Here is a 21,168-nt window from a genome sequence, read left to right as displayed (position 1 = left end):
GCATGGCTTGGTGGGCATGGTGTGGCTTGGTGGGCATGGCTTGGTGGATGTGGCAGGGGAAGGATACTGCAAAATCTCCATTCCCACCTCACTCCAAGAGAAGGATACTGCAAAATCTCCATTCCCACCACACTCCAGGGGGAAGGATATTGCAAAACATCCATTCCCACCCCACTCTGGGGCCAGCCAAAGGTGGTATTTGCCAGTTCTCCAAACTACTCAAAATTTCCACTACCAGTTCTCCAGAACCTGTCAGAACCTGCTGGATTTCACCCCTGTCCATATACCTGGAGAAAACCTTATTTAAGTCTGTGCTCTCTGCTTCAGTCAGTATTGCATCCTTCTTGCAATTACTGCATTCATCTCTAATAGTTCTCAAATACAACACAAAGTACTGATATTAAGTATAAAAACCTACATGTCTTGTATATTGGCTACATTTTGCATGGTTACCTTTGTGGTGATTTTAAGCAGCTTGCCTATTGTTTACCAGAGGGAATGCTAAAGGTCCCCTTAATCAAAAAGGAGAAAAGACAACGAATTGAGGTAGCATTCTTCAGATAAAATCCACTAAGTGCAGACCCCCAAAGTATAAGTAGTTTCGACTTACAACAGTTCATTTAGTGACCTTCAAATTTACAATGGCATTGAAATAAAGTGAGGGTGAAAAACCATTTTTCACCCTTACAACTCATGATCAAAATTCAGACACTTGGAACTTCCGGTTTGGCGTCACGGCGAGACAGTCAGGGAAATAGCGGGCTCTGATGAGCCCTGTGAAAACCTCGGCTGCCGAACTGCCGCCGATGGGTCTTCAGACCTGAACTGTCTTGCAGGGATGGGGGAAAAGGAGGGGTACCTCAGATGACCAAGAGTAACAGGCAAGTTCCTCAGAGGTCAGAGGGAACCCTCTGTGAGTTGGTGGTGGGGGGCGATAGCCATGGTGGGACAACCGGACAAGAAATGTGCTGGAGGAAAATGGATAGAAACAGAGCTCTTTGAAGCCAGGTGAGTGACAACCAACCCAGGCTAGACCAACGCCTAGAGCAAAATTAACATCTATAAGACCCCTAGCTATAAAATACCGGCTGAATAACAAAGGGGCTGAAAGTTTAAAATGTTACCTTAAAGAAACAAAGACCCAATAAACAACTAAGCTTTGAATAGAACTAAAGGAATTAAATATTGAGATATGGGACAAAGACTGGATATTTTAAAATTTGAATTGGATTTTTTTTTTTTAAAAAAAAGAAGATTGGATACTTTTAAAATTAAAAGAAGAAATAAATTGGATTGTTACATAATAGCAAAAAATTGATACTTGCATGACTAATGGAAAATGTGGATTGTAGAGGGACACCATCTGGTTCAAAAAGGAACTTTGTAACTCTTTTCTGCTATGGGAAATTTTGAGTCCTACAGATAAAAGTCGTGAGATCTTACAGAGGATGTTTTTTTTTTCCCTGTCTGCAGACAGCTTGACTTTTGTAAAAAGAAAAAGAAATTATAATGGAACTCCTATAGTTGAAACAATAACAACTTAAAAAATTAGCTCAGGGATAGAAGAAGGAATAAGGGCAGGCCCAAGAAAATATTTGATATATTATATCCAGAATAAAAATAACAAAAAGATATAATATGACTTATGGAGGACAAAATTGAAAACTTTGAAAATGGAAGGAAATATATGTTTGCAGGTGAGGAGATGAAGAAATAAGATAAACATGACTGGAAAAAGAAAAAAGAAGATTGAAACAATGTAATTAAAAATAAAACAATGTACAGGTGGATTGTAGTAATAAAAAGGAGGTTTTTACAGAAATTAAGAATGTTAAAAGGAATTTATAAACATATTTAAAGGTATGTTTGAAGCAAGAATTATGTTTTAATGTTAAATTGGTATGAAAAAGGATAAAGATAAATATGGTTAATTTAAAATGTTAAAAGGAATTTATAAATACATTTAAAAGTATACTTTAAGCAAGAACGATGTCTCAATATTAAATTGTTATGAAAAAGGATAAGGATAAATATGATTAACTGAAAATAAGCAATGTATAGATGGATGGAAACAACAAAGAAAGGATTAAGTAGGGATAGTTAAACCAACTATGATTATGCTGTGTTTAACAGCCAAAAAATAAAAATAGATATGCTGTGTAACAGCCAGAAAACAAAAATGACTATGCTGTGTTTAACAGCCAAACAAAATGGATATGCTGTGTAACAGCCAAAACATAAAAGGATACGCTGTGTAACGGCCAAAAAACAAAATGAGCATACTGTGTCTCAACAGCCAAACAAAAATGGTTATGCTGTGTAACAGCCAAAATAAAAATGGATATGCTGTGTAACGGTCAAAAAACAAAAATGAGTATGCTGTGATTAACAGCCAAAAATAAAATGGTTATGCTGTGTTTAACAGCCAGGAAATAAAAATGATTGGTTTAACAACAAAGATGAAGATAAAGATGTTGAGTTTTATAGCAAAATAAAATGAGGTGGGATAGCCAAATAAAGAGGAGTATGTTGAGATTAATAGTTAAAATGAAATGAATAAGTTAGGTTTAATAACAGGAATAAAGACTATAAATGTTGAGTTCATTAGTAAAAATAAAATGATAATGTTGAAATTAATTACTTTATGAATGTTTATAATAATTGTGATGATTTATATTGTTAAAATATATCCATCTAAGCAAATGAAAGAGAAAAATGGAATTATAATTGATTAGGATTTAAGATTTAAGTAGCGGGTTTTTGGGGATAATGGCATAGTTAAATAGATAAAATTGAGGGAAATAACTGTGTAAAATAATGAGTTGTGTTAATTGAAAATTAGATTTGTTAGTGATTTGTATTAATTTGTGGTCAGATCAAAAGCTTTGTTTTGAAAAAATGTGTTTTATGTTTATGTTTTTTTTTAAAAAAAAAAAAAATCAGACACATGGCAACTACTTATATTTTTGACAGTTGCAGTGTCCCGGGGTCATGTGATTACATTATGTAACCTCCGGGCAAGCAAAGTCAATGGGGAAACCAGATTCACTTAACAACCATGTTACTAATTGAACACTACAGTGATTCACTTAAAAGCTGTGGCAGGAAAAGTCATAAATTGGGGCAAAATTCACTTAATAAATATCTCACTTAGCAACAGAAAGTTGCTTTCGACTACAATTGTTGCTTTCGACTACAGAAAGTTGCTTTCGACTACAATTGTCGTCGTAAGTTGAGGACTAACTGTAGTTACTTCTAGGAGAGGAGCCAATGTTTCATTTCTTTGACAATCTTTCTGAATCAAACATTAGTATTCAATTTTACCTGGGTTTTCTGCTACTATTTAAGAGATTTCTTTTTCTTTTTTTTTTTGACCTTGGAGATAAATTTATTTACAGCAATTGAAATTGTTAATTTCGCTGATATTTGCTCTTTTTTTTCCATATTTTTTTATTATTAACATATAAAATAAAAGAAATTAACATACATAACATACATGAATCATAATATATAATATATAACAATATACAGAATACATACAATCAACAAGTGCTCCCCCACCCCTTGGGATTATTCCTGCTTCCAGAATCTTTAAGCTTCTTCTGGTGGTGGTATCCCTCTTCCTCCAGAAAACACATATATTAGGAATTGTTTCCAGATTCCATTGAAATCGTTTACCTTCATTATGCCCCTCCTTATTTTTAAGAGATTTCTTTAATTGTTTGTTTTGTGGTTGGCCAATAAAGAATTCTATTCTATTCTGTTCCGTTCTGTTCTGTTCTGTTCTGTTCTGTTCTGTTCTGTTCCGTTCCATTCCATTCCATTCCGTTCTGTGCCGTGCCATGCCGTGCTGCCCCGCCATACCCCACCCCACCCCACCCCACCTCACCCCATCCCATCCCATCCCATCCCATCCCATCCCATCCTATTCTGTCCTATCCTGGACTGAATGGGATTTTAATGGGAATTTTAGTTTTATTGTTGAATTTTAACTGGACTTGTTGTTGTTTATTGCTGTGAACCGCCCTGAGTCCTTGTGGAGAAAGGGCGGCATATAAGTCTGATAATAAATAATAAATAAATTCTATTCTATTCTATTCTATTCTATTCTATTCTATTCTATTCTATTCTATTCTATTCTATTCTATTCTATTCTATTCTATTTTATTCTATTCTATTCTATTCTTTAAAAGGAATGCTTTACAACCTGGAAGTCATGTGATTGCTATCTAGGAGCTTGGCAACTTGTTCACTTAATGCTTAGAGATTGCTATTCTGGTCCCAATTATAGTCATAATTTGAGGATTATCTTTTAATATGTGTAATGGGAACCAACTACTTTATCATTTCCAGAACCAGAATATCGTGTAGGAAAATCATTTTTTCCTGGGAAGAAAAGTCTTGTATGTTGCAAAAAATATTGTATCAAATTAATCTATTTTGACAAATGGGCTTTAGTGAACTGGTTTTGTTATTATGTAAGTTGAAGTGTCTCCAGGTTTCTCTAAATATGCACACAGATTCACACAGACACACAGACACAAACATACATGCAAATACATAAACACAAATACATGGAGATAGGGTGGGATTTATTTTCTCTTAATCTTTCTCTAATGTGCAGATTGTGAAACTTGGGACTTAATAAGACTTTTTTTTTTTTGCTGTTTTTTCTAACATTCTACTGGAATAATGTCCATGAATTGTTCTTAGTAATTGCACCTTCCTTATACAATTGCTACTATGATGAAGAAAACCAGGGCTGAGAAGATGTGAATGATATATTATCTTCTTATGGTTCCCTAGGACCTACATTTCTGAAATGGGCTTTTCACCACTACAATTACCAACACGTATTTCAACTGCCTATTCTAATCCCACTAGAATTCTTCTAACCACCATGATGCCTGGCATTTCTCTTTTATTCCTTGTTGCTCCACTGGAAAAAAAACATAAACAATATTTCTATTGAATTAAACCATGAGATTTCATCATTTGCAATTCATTTCATCTGTAATCCTGAGCTAGCTATTCCTTCTCTAATCACTGAACGTCTGTACAGGAATCACTGTCTCAGAAATGCCACACAATGAAGCAAAAGTATCTGAGAAAGAACAAAGTAGCATTCCCTTCACTATTTCAACTTGGAGACAGCAATAGCACTTAGACTTACATACCGCTTCACAGTACTTTACAGCCCTCTCTAAGAGGTTTACAGAGTCAGCATATTGGCCCCATTTTATCCACCTCGGAAGGATGGAAGGCTAAGTCAACCTTGAGCCTGGTGAGATTTGAACTGCCAAATTGCAGGCAGCCAGCAGGCAGCAGAAGTAGCCTGCAGTACTGCACTCTAACCACTATGCCACTGCGGCTCTTATTTATTTATCATCAGGTTTCTGAACTATTTACAATCATGTTTCTGAATCTGAATATTTGCCACTAACAACTAGTAGCATGCTGGCCAAGATTGTGAGAGATGAATCTCAAAAAGGAACTGCTACGTTCAGAGTGACGGTGCTGGAAGCCATGTGTCTGATGATTTGGGGTCAGGTTGGATGTAAGATTCCCAATTCTAAATGCAGCATCAGTGACCCTTTGCCTTTTCTTCACAAGGAATACAAATCAGGAGACCTCAACATTGTAGGCATTCTGTCTAAGATCTACATATTTTATAACATGGTGGAATTCAATGAACCACCCTCTAGTAATCTTTTTGATGAAATTCTGTAAGTTTATTTCAGTATTCTTTATAAGTAATACAAGCCTCTAATTTTATACAGGACATGTATGTCTTGTCCAGACTAGGGATTCCTTACATATTCAGTTTTGGCATGACAATAACTTTTGGGGGGGATGCCTAGTTGCCTAAACATATTCCATACCTTCAAATGGTGAACACAATTAAATGTCTTTGGATAATCAATGAATCACATACTGACATTTTTTTGGTGGAGGGTTGGGTTTCTTCTTTATCTATGATGCATCAGCAATCATTATTTCCTCCACCTTTTCCAAAAGCATCTTGAATATCTGGCATCTGCCTTTATACGTTGGATGCCAGTCAGCATTGAATAATCCTAGGGGTTATTTTGCTGGCAAATGAAAATGAATATATTGTTTATACACTCTATTAAGCGTCCTTTCTTAAGTCTCCAATCTGTTGCTGATTGTGTTATTCTTTGGATGTCCTGGCATTGTTTGGTTTTAACCTTATAGATCCTTCTTATGTTGCTTGCCATATTTGCATAGATACCCAATAAATTCAATTTGTACCATCTTCAATTTGTAATGACCAGAGTACTGATATAAATTTCTCTCCTATTACTAGAGGTTTTAGAAGTGATGAATTTCTTCTAAGAGATCTTGAAGTCTGTCATCTCTACAACAGAGAATTTCTTATTTCCATCTTTTTATTTTTATCTTCCTTGAATCTACCGGTATTTACTATCTGTCCATTTGTGCTATTTAGCATAGGCATTTGAGGTTGGAATCTCCTTTTGCATTTGAAAATCTTTGCAAAGTCTTCCATTCCTCTTTCTGTCATGGATGCCTTTACAGATATCATTGTAATATTGCTCTTGTCTCGTCAAACAGCTCACTGGAACTTTTTGTTAAGTTCCTTCCTGAGATGTTTATGTTTCTTGGGTTTGACTACTATTACTTCTTCTCCTTCTCCTTCTCCTTCTCCTTCTCCTTCTCCTTCTCCTTCTCCTTCTCCTTCTCCTTCTCCTTCTCCTTCTCCTTCTTCTTCTCCTTCTCCTTCTCCTTCTTCTCCTCCTCCTCCTTCTCCTCCTTCTCCTCCTCCTCCTTCTCTAATGTCTCTTCTGATATTCTTTCTGTTTCCTGTGTTTCTTGATCTTTTAGCAGTTTCTTTTCACATTCATCCTTAACTTATTTTTCTGAGTAAACCCTGCCGAAACAATAATTCCTTAGGTAGTAAAAGAAACCATTCTCTTAATCAAACTTTTCAAATATTGTGTAAAAAGATATAAGAGAAGTTGGATTGAATTTGAAAATAATTGCTGATGGTCATGCATTTTCATAAAAATCATTTGGAGTTTGCTGAATTGAAATATTCTAAATATGGAATTATCCATGTATTTACTTACTCTTCTTTTAGGGTCATGACACCTCTCTTTCAGCAGTTCCTGGCTTTGCAATTTGCAGTCAAGGAAATCAATGAAGATCCTCATATATTACCCAATCATACCCTGGGCTTCCATATCTACAATAGTTATTTTACCACAATTTGGATTTATCGTGCCTCATTAGAAGTATTTTCTGCTCAGAACAGATTTACTCCCAACTACAGCTGTGACCGGCAGAACAGACTGATAGCTGTCATTGGAGGACCGACACCTGCAGTTCAGGCCCATATGGCAACCATCTTGTCTCTCTACAAAACACCACAGGTACCATACTTTCATGGAACATAAGCATTTTATAAAAGTTGCATTCATACGTGGAATCCCTTTTTAATGTGTGTGTTTTTAATGGTACAGGAATTAATTATCTTATGACCAGAACAAGTAATGTGTATATACATGATCCATACATGTCTTACAGACAGATAAATAGACAGTGAGTCATTGTAATGCAATGGCAAAAATGTTGAAGTAGAAATGAGGAGACCCAGGTTACAGTTCTCCTTGAGGGAAAGAGTCTAGATAGGTTTTAAATTAATCATTCTCAAACACTTAGAATGGGAAGCTGAAAAATACAGTGGTGAAATGTAAAATTTGTTACTACCGGTTCTGTGGGCGTGGCTTGGGGGGGTAATGTGACTGAGTGGGCATGGCCAACTTTTTTTTTTTTTAACTTTTAAAACCATTTTTTCTACAACCTCTTCGGCTGAAGAGGTTGTAAAAAAATGCTTTCAAAAGCCTCTGACAATCAGGCAACTCAGCTGGGATCATCAGAGGCCGAAGAGGTTGTAGAAAAAATGCTTTTAAAAATAATTTTAAAAAGCCTCTGATGACAGCTCAGCTGGGCATGGGGGGCGGGGAACAGGGATTTTTGCTACTGGTTCTCCGAACCACCCACCGTAATTGCTACCGGATCAGGCAATCCAGTCCGAACCGGGAGCATTTCAACCCTGAAAAAATATATGTACTTACTAACCCACGTAATATGGAACTTTACAATCCATATCTTTCAACAAAGAAGTTTTCCTTTTCCTCCTCCTCCTCCTCTTCCTCCTCCTTCTCCTCCTCCTCCTCCTCCTCTTCCTCCCCTTCCCCCTCCCCCTCCCCCTCCTCCACTCCCCTTCTCATCATTATCAATGTTATTATTGCTAGTTTTGAAGTTTTATTATCCAGCTGAAGAGAAAAAGCTATGGGATAGTATAACCAGAGCAAAATATAACTATAATGTTCAGGTTCCAAATAACAACCTTAACGAAAGAAGACTCCGAGGCTAGCAATTCTTCAAAGTTTCATTTTATTAGAGGTATCATATTGGCACATTTGAAAAAACCCAAATCTGAGAGTTCCAGGTTTTCCCCACCCAAAATAAAGTCAAAGATCCATCCCCTGCACCCACAAGTCCATCACATGTCCAATCATTTCAACGTCCCAACTGGAGACAATCCCCCAAAGATCCATCCCCTGCACCCACAACTCCAACACATGGTCCGATCATTTCAACATCCCAACTGGAGACAATCCCCCATCACTCCCATCCAGGTGCAGGCTGAGTGTCCTTGACTCCCATAGAAAAGGATGTTGTTATGGCTAATCCTCCACCAACTCCTTGCAATCCCCCCCTCCCATGTTCCCAGGTACTAAATGTTGCAGCCCTGAAGCTCCAACAGAAAAGATGGCTTCCAGGACTGACAGATAAAATATATCAAAACTTATACTTCAAGTAGATGGACAACATTTCTTTGAAAAAGTAATAAAAACATAAAATATTTTCATAACATAGAATTTAGACCCAGAAAGAACTAAAACATTAGTTTAGGATCAGTTCATTTGTAATCTCACGCACACAAAAACAATGTCTGGAATAGATGAAGAATGGATTGAAAAATAGGCAAAAGAGTCCCAGATTTGAAAGATAAGGATTTTGAGCTTGACAACATATCCAGCATAATCTGCCTCCTCAGAAGATACTATGTTTTCAGAGATATTGCAGGATACTATGTTTTCAGAGATATTGCAGGATTATTCTATATTGTGAGATACATCACCTCCATCAAATATAATATGCATGCAATGTAATGGATTTATTGCTGGTGCATTTCTGAAGCTAATTTTCCCCAAAATATAATGCAATTTATTTATTTTATTTATTTATTTATTAGTTTGTCAAACATGTACAAGATAGTATGAACATGAACATGGACATGAACGAAGGAAATGAAAACAAATGGGGACAGTAGGACAGGGATGATAGGCACGCTGGGGTGCTTATGCACGCTCCCTTTACAGACCTCTTAGGAATGGGGTGAGGTCCACAGTAGACAGTTTAAGATTGAAGCTGTGGGGGTTTGAGGATGTAACAACGAAGTCGGATAGAGCATTCCAGGCGTTGACCACTCTGTTGCTGAATTCCAAGTCTTTCACCCTTTTACAGCTACTGAACTATAAACCTGAAAGCAATGTTGAGATTTCTTTTACCATTTCATTAATTCATATATGAAACATGGACTTGAAATTTCAAAGCCACTGGTTCTTAAATTCTAGTTTTGGTCCATTCAGTTATGAGTAAATGTCACCAAATGCAATCCCATTTTTTCCTCCTTTCCCTTTGTTTTCTTCAGCTCATCTATGGCTCAACTCCAGAGATTAATGCAAAAACACAGGCTCCTATATACCAACAGATGTTCCCAAATGTGGGCCATCAGTACAAAGGAGTTCTCCAGCTCTTGCTCTATTTCAGATGGGCTTGGATTGGGGTGTTATATTCAAATAATGATTATGGTGAAAAATTTATACAGGATATAGCTCCCATGTTTTCTCAGAATGGCATCTGCTTTGCTTTCAGCGAAAGATTCCCAGAAATAACTTATTCCAATAATATTCTATCTGCTGTGGAATCTGGGTTAGAAACGTACAATGTTATTATGGGAAGCACAGTAAATGTAGTGATGGTGTTTTGTGAAATTGAACACATGATTCTTCTGAGATTGTTTCCCAGTTTATCCAAACATGAAGGAAAGCCACTATGGAATAGAATCAAAGTGTGGGTTATAGCAACACTGATGGATTTTACTTCACTGCCCTTTCAGAGAAATGAGGACATGAATTTTCTCCATGGTGCCCTGTCCTTTTCAATTCACTCAAAGGAAGTAGTAAGATTCCAGAAATTTCTTCAGATGAGTTCTTCAGATAAGTCTGACTTGGAAAAAGAAGGAAGTTTTATTAGGCTTTTCTGGGAAAATGCATTTGAATGTTCATTCTCCAAGTCCATAATGGATGAAGAAGATAAGACTATCTGCACTGGAGAAGAAAAACTTAACAGTCTTCCTTCACCTGTCTTTGAAATGGACATGACCGGCCACAGCTACAGTGTCTACAATGCAGTCTATGTTGTAGCACATACATTACATGACTTCCAGTCATCTCTTTCTAAATACAGAACAGTAGAGCAGGAAGCCAAGCAGAAGCTTCTAGAACAGCCACTCTGGAAGGTACTGCCTTGATCCAACAAAGAGCAGAGGGCTCACCACACAGTATCTGCTTGCATTGTAATAGACTTTAGATTTCTCAAAGAATATGAAGTATCTGAATTCCAAACTGTTCACTTATCTCACAGTACTTCCTTTGTCTTCTAACACATTTGTCTTAACTTTTTTGCCAGAAAAGATGTAATAAACTAGCTGATAGTCTGATCTATCCCTTTATCTGGAGCATCTGTTGTCTATTTCACTGTGTTTTGATATAATTATACCCAAAACTGTGAACAATTTGGCAATCTATTAATCTTCAGGGAACCTTACATGACTACATTTACCGTGATTACTAACGTTCATGGTGGTTTGTGGATTAAGTCTATCAGTGTGGCTGCTAAACTGCAATAATGATTCAATGTACTGATTTCAATTATTTATAGAACTGCGCATCTCACAAGAGTGGGGTACAAATATTAAACCAATGGCACGTAATCAATGTTCCAATTGCATGTATAAATTTACTTGTCTGTCTTATTCTCATCTGCTATTTATGCTAAATTTATGCTATTTTATGCTTTATTTATACTAAATAAATAATTACTGTACTCCATTTATTTTACTTTGCAATTAAGTTCAACTACTTTATGAGAAGAATCTCATTCAACAATAGCGCAGGAGAAAAAATTTCTTTCAATCAGTATGGAGAGTTGGAAGTGGGGTTTGATATTATAAATTGGATCACTTTTCCAAACCAGTCTTTCCAGAGAGTCAAAGTTGGAAGGATAGACCTGATGGATTCCCAAGAAGAGATGCTTACCATTGATAAGGCTAATATTGTATGGCCACGGAGATTTAACCAGGTATGGTCTAACTATCTTCCAACTATATCTTACTATCAATTCAATTTCTCTTCCCCTCTCTTTCAAATATTGTCAATGTGATGTGGCTGGCATTAAGACATGTTTCCTCTTGCTTACCTGTTGAAGTCCTAGTGTATGGGAATACATGAGAAAAGAAACATGATTTTAGGTTTTCTTTAGATCTGGTATGAAAAAAAATATGATATTGATTCCCACAAGAGGAACAAATGCCAGATATGCCCAAATATTCACATAGATTTTTCAATGTGTATTTTAATTTTGGAAATAAAATTTAAAAAAAATTCTTTAAAAAAAAGATTCTGCAATGTGTATTTATGTATTTATTTATCACCCGAGAATAAGAATTACATAGAGTAAGTGAACAACAATAGTACAGTAGATTAAACATTATTATCCAGTGAATCTAGGGGTGGGCTTCTGGGGGTTCGCAGGGGTTCAGGAAAACCTCTAGCTAAGATTCTGTGCAGTTTGGAGAACTCCCAAATCCCACTCCTGGCTGGCCCTGCCCACCCCACTCCTCCCAGGAGTCCCCACACAGCCCATTTTGGATGCAGGTAAGTGCAGGACATGCGTGGAGGCTCTGGAAGGGTGAAAAATGGGCCTACCAGAAGTTCGGGAAGGCTAGAAATGTGCCCGTTTTCAGCCTCCAGAGGGCCTCCAGAGCCTGTGGAGACTGTTTTCCCCCTCCTGGAGGCTTGAGGAAAGACTCCAGAGCCTGGAGAGGGCAAAAATGCCCCCCCGGCCATGGTGCAGGAGGCTGACTAGGCAATGCCCACCATGGCCACACCCATCCAGCAACTGGGCAGAGAACCCCTTGCTAAAAATTTTGAAGCCCACCCCTGAATGATTCCCTCATAAAACAAATGGGACACAACCTCTACATGTTATAATTCTTAAACATTATATACATAATATATATAATGAAGATATACATAACATTTTTTTGGGCCGTTGTTTAGAGAAATGTCATTGTTTAGAGTCTCTCTTTTCATTACCTACAGGCTCAACCACTTTCTCAGTGCAATAACAAGTGCCCTTTAGGCTCCAGTAAGAAAAAGATAGAAGGGAAGCCATTTTGCTGCTATGATTGCCTTCGATGTCCAGATGGGAAAATGGCTGACAAGGAAGGTAAGAAATCTCATTCGTAAAGCTAATAGATGTTGTAAAAACAAAATGCATTGATATCCTTGCTTTTTCAATTTGAAACATCAAGTATTTGAATGGTTGTACACCTACTGTTTAGCCTCAGTAGGTGTCCTACAGGTTAAAAACATAAATAAATAAATGAAAACTTGTTGTTTTAGGAATAAAAAGAAAACAGTAAGAACAACCACCACTGTTCATATGGTTTATCCATCACCATCCTATCTGTCTGTCTGTCTGTCTGTCTGTCTGTCTGTCTGTCTGTCTATCTATCTATCTATCTATCTATCTATCTATCTATCTATCTATCTATCTATCACCTATCTATCATATATCTATCTACCTATCTATATTGAGGAAAGAAATATATTTTCTTGACTAAATTCCCAAAATTCATATCATCCATAACCATGAAGTGATTCTCTTTTTTATTTTTATGATTTTAGTTTTCATAGATAAACTCACTTTTTCTGTTCTTCATTTCAATTCCAGTGTTTCATTTTTTTTTTCCTTCAGGAAAAAAAATTACATACATAGTTTTAATTTATATGAACTGAAATACTAAGTATCATATTTACAGAGAATAACCAATTGGCCATTGCTGGTCACAAAATGTTGGACATGTCAGGGTTCCAAATAACACCCCCAACGAAAGGAGACTCCGAGGCTTGAAGTCCCTCAAAGTTCCATTTTGTTAAAGATGTCATATTGGCACATCTGGGAAAACCCGAATCTGAAAGCTTCCAGAGAAATATAAATGAACAAAATATAAGTGGCAAACATTTCAATTTCTTTTCATGATTTCAATGGAATTTCAGGAATTTAATAATAATAATAATAATAATAATAATAATAATAATAATAATAATAATAATAATAATAATAATAATAATAATAATTTTATTTCTATACCGCCCTTCTCCCGAAGGACTCAGGGCGGTGTACAGCCTATTTAAAAACACAAACAAAACAATGATATAAAATTTAAAATAATTAAATAAATGGCTCAAATTTAAAACCCCAATAAATTTAAATACCCCAATTTAAAACTATTGTATTGATAGTCCGGCCTGGCGGAACAACAGGGTCTTCAATGCGCAGCGAAACACCCGGAGGTCAGATATCTTACGAATTTCCGGGGGCAGTTCATTCCACAGGGCTGGGGCTCCCACAGAGAAGGCCCTCCCCCTGGGCGTCGCCAGCCGACATAACTTGGCTGACGGCACCCTGAGGAGACCCTCTCTGTGGGAACGAACTGGTCGGTGGGAGGCTATTGGTGGCAGAAGACGGTCTCGGAGGTACCCGGGTCCTATGCCATGGAGCGCTTTAAAGGTGGTAACCAACACCTTGAATCGCACCCGGAAGACCACCGGGAGCCAGTGCAGCTCGCGCAGGAGGGGTGTCACATGGGCATAACGGGTTGCGCCCATAACCACCCGCGCGGCCGCATTCTGGACCAGTTGGAGCTTCCGAGTGCTCTTCAAGGGGAGCCCCATGTAGAGAGCATTACAATAGTCCAACCGGGAAGTAACAAGGGCATGAGTGACCGTGCGCAGGGCGTCCCGATCCAGAAAGGGCTGCAACTGGCGAATCAGGCGAACCTGATAAAAGGCCCCCCTGGCCACGGCCGTCATATGCTCTTCTAAAGACAGCCGCGCATCCAGGAGGACACCTAGATTGCGAGCCCTCTCCGTGGGGGGCAAAGATTCACCCCCAATAGTCAGCGATGGCACCTGCTGACTATATCGGGGCGCCGGAAGCCACAGCCACTCGGTCTTGGAGGGGTTGAGTCTGAGCCTGTTCCTCCCCATCCAGGCCCGCACGGCCTCCAGGCAGCGGGACATCACATCAAGGGCATCGTTGGGGTGGTCTGGGGTGGAGATGTACAGCTGGGTATCGTCAGCGTACAGATGACACTTCACTCCAAAACCACGGATGATCTCACCCAGCGGCTTCACATAAATGTTGAACAGGAGGGGTGAGAGGACCGACCCTTGCGGCACTCCCCATGTGAGACGCCTCAAGGTCGACCTCTGCCCCCCTGCCAACACGAACTGCGAGCGGTCGGAGAGGAAGGAGGAGAACCACCGCAAAACGGTGCCCCCTATTCCTAACCCCCTCAACCGCTGCAGCATGATACCATGGTCGATGGTATCAAAAGCCGCTGAGAGATCTAATAGGACTAGGACAGAGGAACAACCCCTGTCCCGAGCCCCCCAGAGATCATCCACCAACGCGACCAATGCCGTTTCTGTGCTGTACCCCTGCCTGAAGCCCGACTGGTACGGGTCTAGATAGATAGCTTCATCCAGGTGCCGGGGAAGTTGTCGTGCCACCACGCTCTCAACAACCTTCGCCACAAAACGAAGGTTGGAGACTGGACGATAGTTGGCTAATTCAGCCGGGTCCAGGGAAGGCTTCTTGAGGAGGGGCCTCACTACCGCCTCTTTCAAGGCAGCAGGAAAGGCACCCTCACCCAAAGAAGCACCTATAATCCCCTGGAGCCAGCCTCGTGTAACCTCCCGGGAGGCCAGTACCAACCAGGAGGGACACGGGTCCAATAAACACGTGGTGGCACTAATCTTACCCAGAACCCTGTCCACATCCTCGGGAGTCACAGGATCAAACTCCTCCCAGATAACATTCTCAAGGCCTGCCCCGGTCTCCTCCCGTGGACTCATCCAATCAGAGTCCAAGCCATCCCGAATCCGAGCGACTTTATCGTGCAGGAATTGCACAAAATCCTCAGCACGACCCTGCAAGGGATCTTCCCGCACTCCCCCCCGAAGAAGGGAGTGGGTCACCCTAAACAGGGCGGCTGGGCGGTTCTCTGCAGATGCGATAAGAGCGGAAAAATGGTTAGATTTTGCCGCTTTTATTGCCACTAGGTAGGTCTTGATATAGGACCTCACCTGTGTCCGGTCGGAATCGGATTGACTAGTCCTCCAAATGCTCTCTAGGCGTCTTTTCCGACGCTTCATCTCTCTCAGCTCCTCAGAGAACCAAGGAGCTAATTGAGATCGGCATCGGGTCAGAGGCCGCAAAGGCACGACGCGATCCAAAGCTCCGGCGGCTGCCCTTTCCCAGGCGGCCACCAGCTCTTCAGTCGAGTCATGTGTTAGAGTCTCAGGAAACGGCCCAAGCTCCGTCAGGAACCTTTCGGGATCCATCAGGCGCCTGGGACGGAACCATCTGGTCGGTTCCGTCTCCCTGCGGTGGGGGCAAGCGGTAGGAAAGTCTAGTTGAAGGAGTGAATGATCTGTCCATGACAAGGGTTTAATATCTAGGTCCCCTCTACCAAGATCATTCAACCACTGACCAGAGATAAAAATCAGGTCCAGAGTGTGTCCCCCTATGTGAGTGGGGCCTTGAACTAACTGGGTCAGGTCCAAGGCCGTCATGGAAGCCATGAACTCCCGAGCCACCTCTGACGCCTCACCTGCGGATGGGAGGTTGAAATCCCCCATGACAATAAGTCTGGGGGTATCAACCGCCACCCCGGCAATGACGTCGAGTAGCTCGGGCAGGGTCGCTGCCACGTGGCAGGGAGCCAGGTACGTAGTCAGCAAACCCATCTGCACCGCACGGCCCCACTTCACACAAAGGGACTCACATCCGGCTATCTGAGGAACAGTGGTCTCCCTCGGACAAAGACTCTCCCTAATGATCACCGCCACTCCCCCACCCCTCCCCTGGGCCCTTGGCTGATGAAATGCACGGAAACCTGGCGGGCACATCTCTACGAGGGGGACCCCCCCCTCTTGGCCCAACCAGGTCTCCGTAATACCTGCCAGGTCTGCACCCCCCTCCGAAATAAGATCACAGATGAGGGGGGCCTTATTAACCACCGACCTGGCATTACATAACATCAGCCGCGGACCCTGGGCCTGAGGCTCTACACAACCCAGGACACGAGTCACGCATTGGGGGCCGGAGTGCGCAATCGCTCGGAGACAGCGCATGTGCACCCCCGACACTTGATATGACCCCCTGCGCCCATCGTACCTGCCCCTCCCACTCATGATTTCAATTACACAGCCCTTTCTATCGTCCCCCTGCCCCCCAGTTAAATTTCCTGTCACGACCCCTCTGCTGCAGCTAACCAACCCCTCATCCCGCACAGTCGCTATCTGGACCCCCCCAGGTCCACTTTTACAACTCCCACCCATCCTCCCGGGTCCCCTTAAAATTTTCCTTAAAAATTTAGCTAAAAAACCCCTCAGCCCCCTCTTTGCTGCATGCCATCTCTCGGGGTCCCAAAGCCCGTCATCAAGATAGGCCCTCGATAACGTGGAGGGCCAGGCCTGTGAGAGGGGGGAGTCTCGCAGCGCAAGAAGGTCGGTTTTTTGGAGCATCAACCGAGCCAAAGATGGGAAAAGAAAAGCCAGTCCGGGAATCTATCATAGTCCAAGGGATAACTGAGCATAAAGGTCACAAAATATCCATTTATAGGGCTGGACTCCACTGTCCTCTCACGACAGGGAGAGGGTCCAATGTTCTTTTTCTCCAACAGAGGTTAATGGCCAACCATCCTCTCACGATGGCCGGTCCCGTTACAAAGTTGACGGGAGCAGTGCTCTATCCTCTCCGTTGGGATGTGGAAAATCCCTCAGCTCTCTCAAATGGTGCACAGTCTCTCCAACCAGCGAGGGTATGAGTGGAGCATAATAAAGGTCCAAAGTGTCCAAAGTGTAGATGTTAATAACGATGGTAATAATAAAGATATTAATAAGATGATAATAGACCCACGGGCACAAGATCTTCCTTAAGGTGAGAGTAGGAGTAGCGAGACAGGAAAGCCCAATCCAGGGGTGGTTGGCCATTAAGGTCAACACCCACCCTTACCTGGGGGGAAAGGGGGGGAGGAGAGACCACCCGAGGCGACCAAGCAACCAAACCATGGTCAGCCTCCTGTCTCTCCAGCCCAATTTCCACAACCCCCCAGTCACAGCTTTGTTCTAAAAACACCCCATCACAGTAATCACAGTCATCACAGTAATCACAGATGGTAGTCTTAGGGGTGAGGCTGTCAGCTTCTCCTCCATCAACCTGCTGCCAGGCTGTTTCTCTGGCCGGCCGGTCCATGTCAGCCACTGCCACCGCCGCCGTCGCCGCCGTCGTCACCAGCTCGCAACCAAGCTCCCAAGGCGCACCGGGGCCCCCGAAAACGCCGGAAAAGGGCGCCCCAGGGATCCAGAGGGCTATAGGGAGCGAGGGGGGGCCACTTCCAAGCCGCCGCCGCACGAACGCCGCCCGCCGCCGGATGCCTTGGCCTCCGCTTCCCTCCGACACCGGAAACAGCTGCCGCGGCCAGGCCCATCGCCCCATCTCCCACGGTGTCGTCCAGCCCTGCCCTGACGTTCCGGAGGGCGAAAAAGCCCTCAACAGGCAGGGCGGATGCTCCCCTCACTGGGACTGGAGCCGGAGATGGACAGGAAGGCTCCTGAAGACCCTGGCGACTGGCAACTCTCCCATCCCCGAAACGGAGCTCACTTGGTCGCCGCCATCTTGGAGCATGCGCAGAAGCAGAATTTAACATCTTGACCTCATTATTATTATTTTTTCTAGATATGAATGACTGTGTTGAATGTCCGGAAAATCAGTACCCAAACAAGAATCAGGATTTGTGTATCAATAAAGTTATAACCTTCTTGATGTATGAAGAAATTGGAGGAAGTGTTTTGGCCAGTTCTGCTCTATTCTGTTTTTTCATCACGGGTGCAGTCCTGGGGATCTTTATTAAACACACGGATACTCCACTAGTTAAAGCTAACAACCGGAATCTTACCTATATTCTCCTTGTTGCTCTCATGTTGTCTTTCCTATCAACCTTGCTATTTATTGGCCAACCTTCCAAGGTGACATGTGTTCTTCGTCAAATGGCATTTGGCATCATCTTCTCAGTAGCCATCTCTTGCATTCTGGCTAAGACCATCATTGTGGTTGTAGCTTTCATGGCTACCAAGCCAGGCTCAAAGATGACCAAATGGGTGGGGAAAAGACTAGGCACGTCCATCGTATTTTGTTGCTCTTTTATTCAAGTCATGATTTGTATTACATGGTTGACAACCTCCTCTCCATTCCCAGATGATGACATGAATTCAATAACAGAAGAAATCATCTTGGAATGTAATGAAGGATCAGTCTCCATGTTCTACTGTGTCTTGGGCTTCATGGGTTTCCTTGCCATGGTCAGTTTCATAGTGGCTTTCTTAGCAAGAAAATTGCCTGACACTTTCAATGAAGCCAAGTTTATTACCTTCAGCATGTTGGCCTTCTGCAGTGTGTGGCTGTCCTTCATTCCCACGTACCTGAGCACAAAAGGGAAATACTTGGTTGTTGTAGAGATCTTCTCTATTATAACCTCCAGTGCTGGGTTACTAAGTTGCATCTTTTTCCCCAAATGCTATATAATTTTATTGAGACCTAATCTGAACAAAAAAGAGCATCTAACACAGAAAAAGCAATAACAGAATATAAAAATTCCTGATGCTTTGTTTATTCTTCATTTGATCATTGGTTTACAATCCTATACCCATTAATTTCTGGACATGGGGCTGGAATATTTGAAGAATTGCCTCTTCCAGGTTTAACATCTTCCCATCCTATCAGATCTAGCAGAAGAGATATGTGGGTCTGTTTGGCTAAGGAATTACAAGTCTTTTCTGCCATAGCACCTATCACTGTGATGGAGAACCTATGGCACACATGCCAGAGGTGCCACACAGCTCCCTCTCTGATGGCATGCGAGCTGTCGCCCCAGTTTAGCTGTGCTGTGCATGCCTGCGTGCCTCCCACTAGCCATCTCGTCTTTTTGCTGCGCATGGGCAGGGGTGGGGCACATGCGGGGGGCAATGTGCACATGCATGGGGGTGCATGCGGGGTGTGTACGCATGGGGGCGTGGCACGTGCATGGGTGGGGCAAATGTAGGGAGAGCACGCGTGGGGGCAGGGCACATACATGGCACATTGCATTTTCTGGGTTCAGGCGCATGCTTTGGGCACTCAGTCTGGAACAGGTTAGCCATCACTGACCTATCATGTAGAATCTCCCCACCCCCAGTTGAGAGTGTTCCCATTTTCTTATCTTACCCCATCTTTCCTTCTATTACCTTATCCTATTGGTAACTTATGATTTATCACTTTGTTCTTTTCATCTTATGATTTATGATTGTATCTTATGATTTATGATTGTATCTTATGATATATTATTATGATTTATTGCTTTGTTGTTTGTATATATGCTGAAAGCTTATGTACTGTACACTGAGAGCTTATGTTTGTATGTACATTGTATGTTTACTGTATGTTTGTAATTTGTGTGTACACTGAGAGCTTATGCACCAGAGACAAATTCCAGTCACACTTGGCCAATAAAATATTCTGTTCTGTTCTTTGCCAATTTTGTGGAATCCTTTATCAACGGATTTGGGAGGTCACAATAGAGAGGCAATTTGATCAGATGTCTCCATTATTCATGTGATGCCCTCTCGTAGCCTTTCATAATATTATTTTTTTTTACTTCTCGAATGTTTTTTAAAGTTGTTTTTATGGCATCCACATGATGTGGTATATGTGGCCATATAAATATGATAAATCAAAATCCAACTTCATGAAAGCACTATTGAACTCTCATGGGCTTATTCCATGATATTTACTGAAAATGAGTTAAGATTAAATCTTACAGAACTGACATTTTCCATTGGATTCAAACTTTTATTAATGTAGAATAACACCTGTGTAAATAACGGCATGTGTTTATTATAATAATAACAACCGAGAAACAAGTTTAAGCAAGATAAATGACATTAAGAATTTCCATGAGGCACTTTGATACATGAAGAAATCATTTGTTCTACCCTAAAAAGATGTAAGCTAGCCAATTTCCGACCTTTTCTTTTTTGGGAAAAACTTGTTGAGACCATTGTAGCACCTACAAAAACATTGATTATCTAGACCTGTGATGGTGAACCTATGGCACGCATGCCGGAAGTGGCAATCAGAGCCATCTCTCCGGGCACACCAGCCATCACCCGTTGCTCTTCTGGTTTCCGGCGCACACACAGGCACCGGCCAGCTGATCTTTACGTGCACATGTATGACAGAAACCGGAAGACCAGGTGACCAGTGTGCATGTGTACGCTGGAAACCAGAAGCTCAGCTCTTCTGGTTTCTAGCACTCCTGCGCATGCGTGCCTGGGAGCTGCTTCTCTAGTTTCTGGCACTCCCCCGTATGTGCGCGAGCTCCCATTTTACCACTCGGGTTCACTAACACTGATCTAGACACTTTTCAGTCAATTAATAGCCCATATATTAGCCTGAGATTATTGGTTATTCTACTGAAGGACCTTTATCAGGTCCTGCATGGAATTAGTGCCCAAATTCTTCATTTTTCTAAAAAAAAAAAAGAAAACTTCTCTTCTTTGACCACTTGTAGGAAAAGATGGACTCAGATTATCTTTTTCCAATATTTTAAGCCGTCTCAGACTTTTTATACAAAATTGGAAAGCAGCACATGATCCCTTGTTA

At 41.5% G+C, this 21,168-nt stretch overlaps 1 protein-coding gene across 1 annotated transcript; it reads left to right on the top strand.

The window, feature by feature from the left end:
• Window positions 1-5,454: 5,454 nt before the first annotated feature.
• Window positions 5,455-19,109, top strand: LOC139324489 (vomeronasal type-2 receptor 26-like). Its single transcript, XM_070954201.1, has 5 exons — window positions 5,455-5,726; window positions 7,121-7,412; window positions 10,409-10,633; window positions 12,498-12,624; window positions 18,208-19,109. The coding sequence occupies exons 1-5, from the start codon at window positions 5,455-5,457 to the stop codon at window positions 19,107-19,109; spliced, it is 1,818 nt and encodes a 605-aa protein (XP_070810302.1).
• The last annotated feature ends 2,059 nt before the right edge of the window (window positions 19,110-21,168 follow it).

The sequence above is a fragment of the Pituophis catenifer genome, unplaced genomic scaffold, assembly GCF_029215685.1.
Source record: "Pituophis catenifer annectens isolate HBS135680 unplaced genomic scaffold, rPitCat1.0.hap2 SCAF_15, whole genome shotgun sequence".
NCBI lineage: Eukaryota > Metazoa > Chordata > Lepidosauria > Squamata > Colubridae > Pituophis > Pituophis catenifer.
The sequence above is the reverse complement of the archived record's forward strand: the minus strand, read 5'-3'. Positions and strand labels throughout refer to the sequence as shown.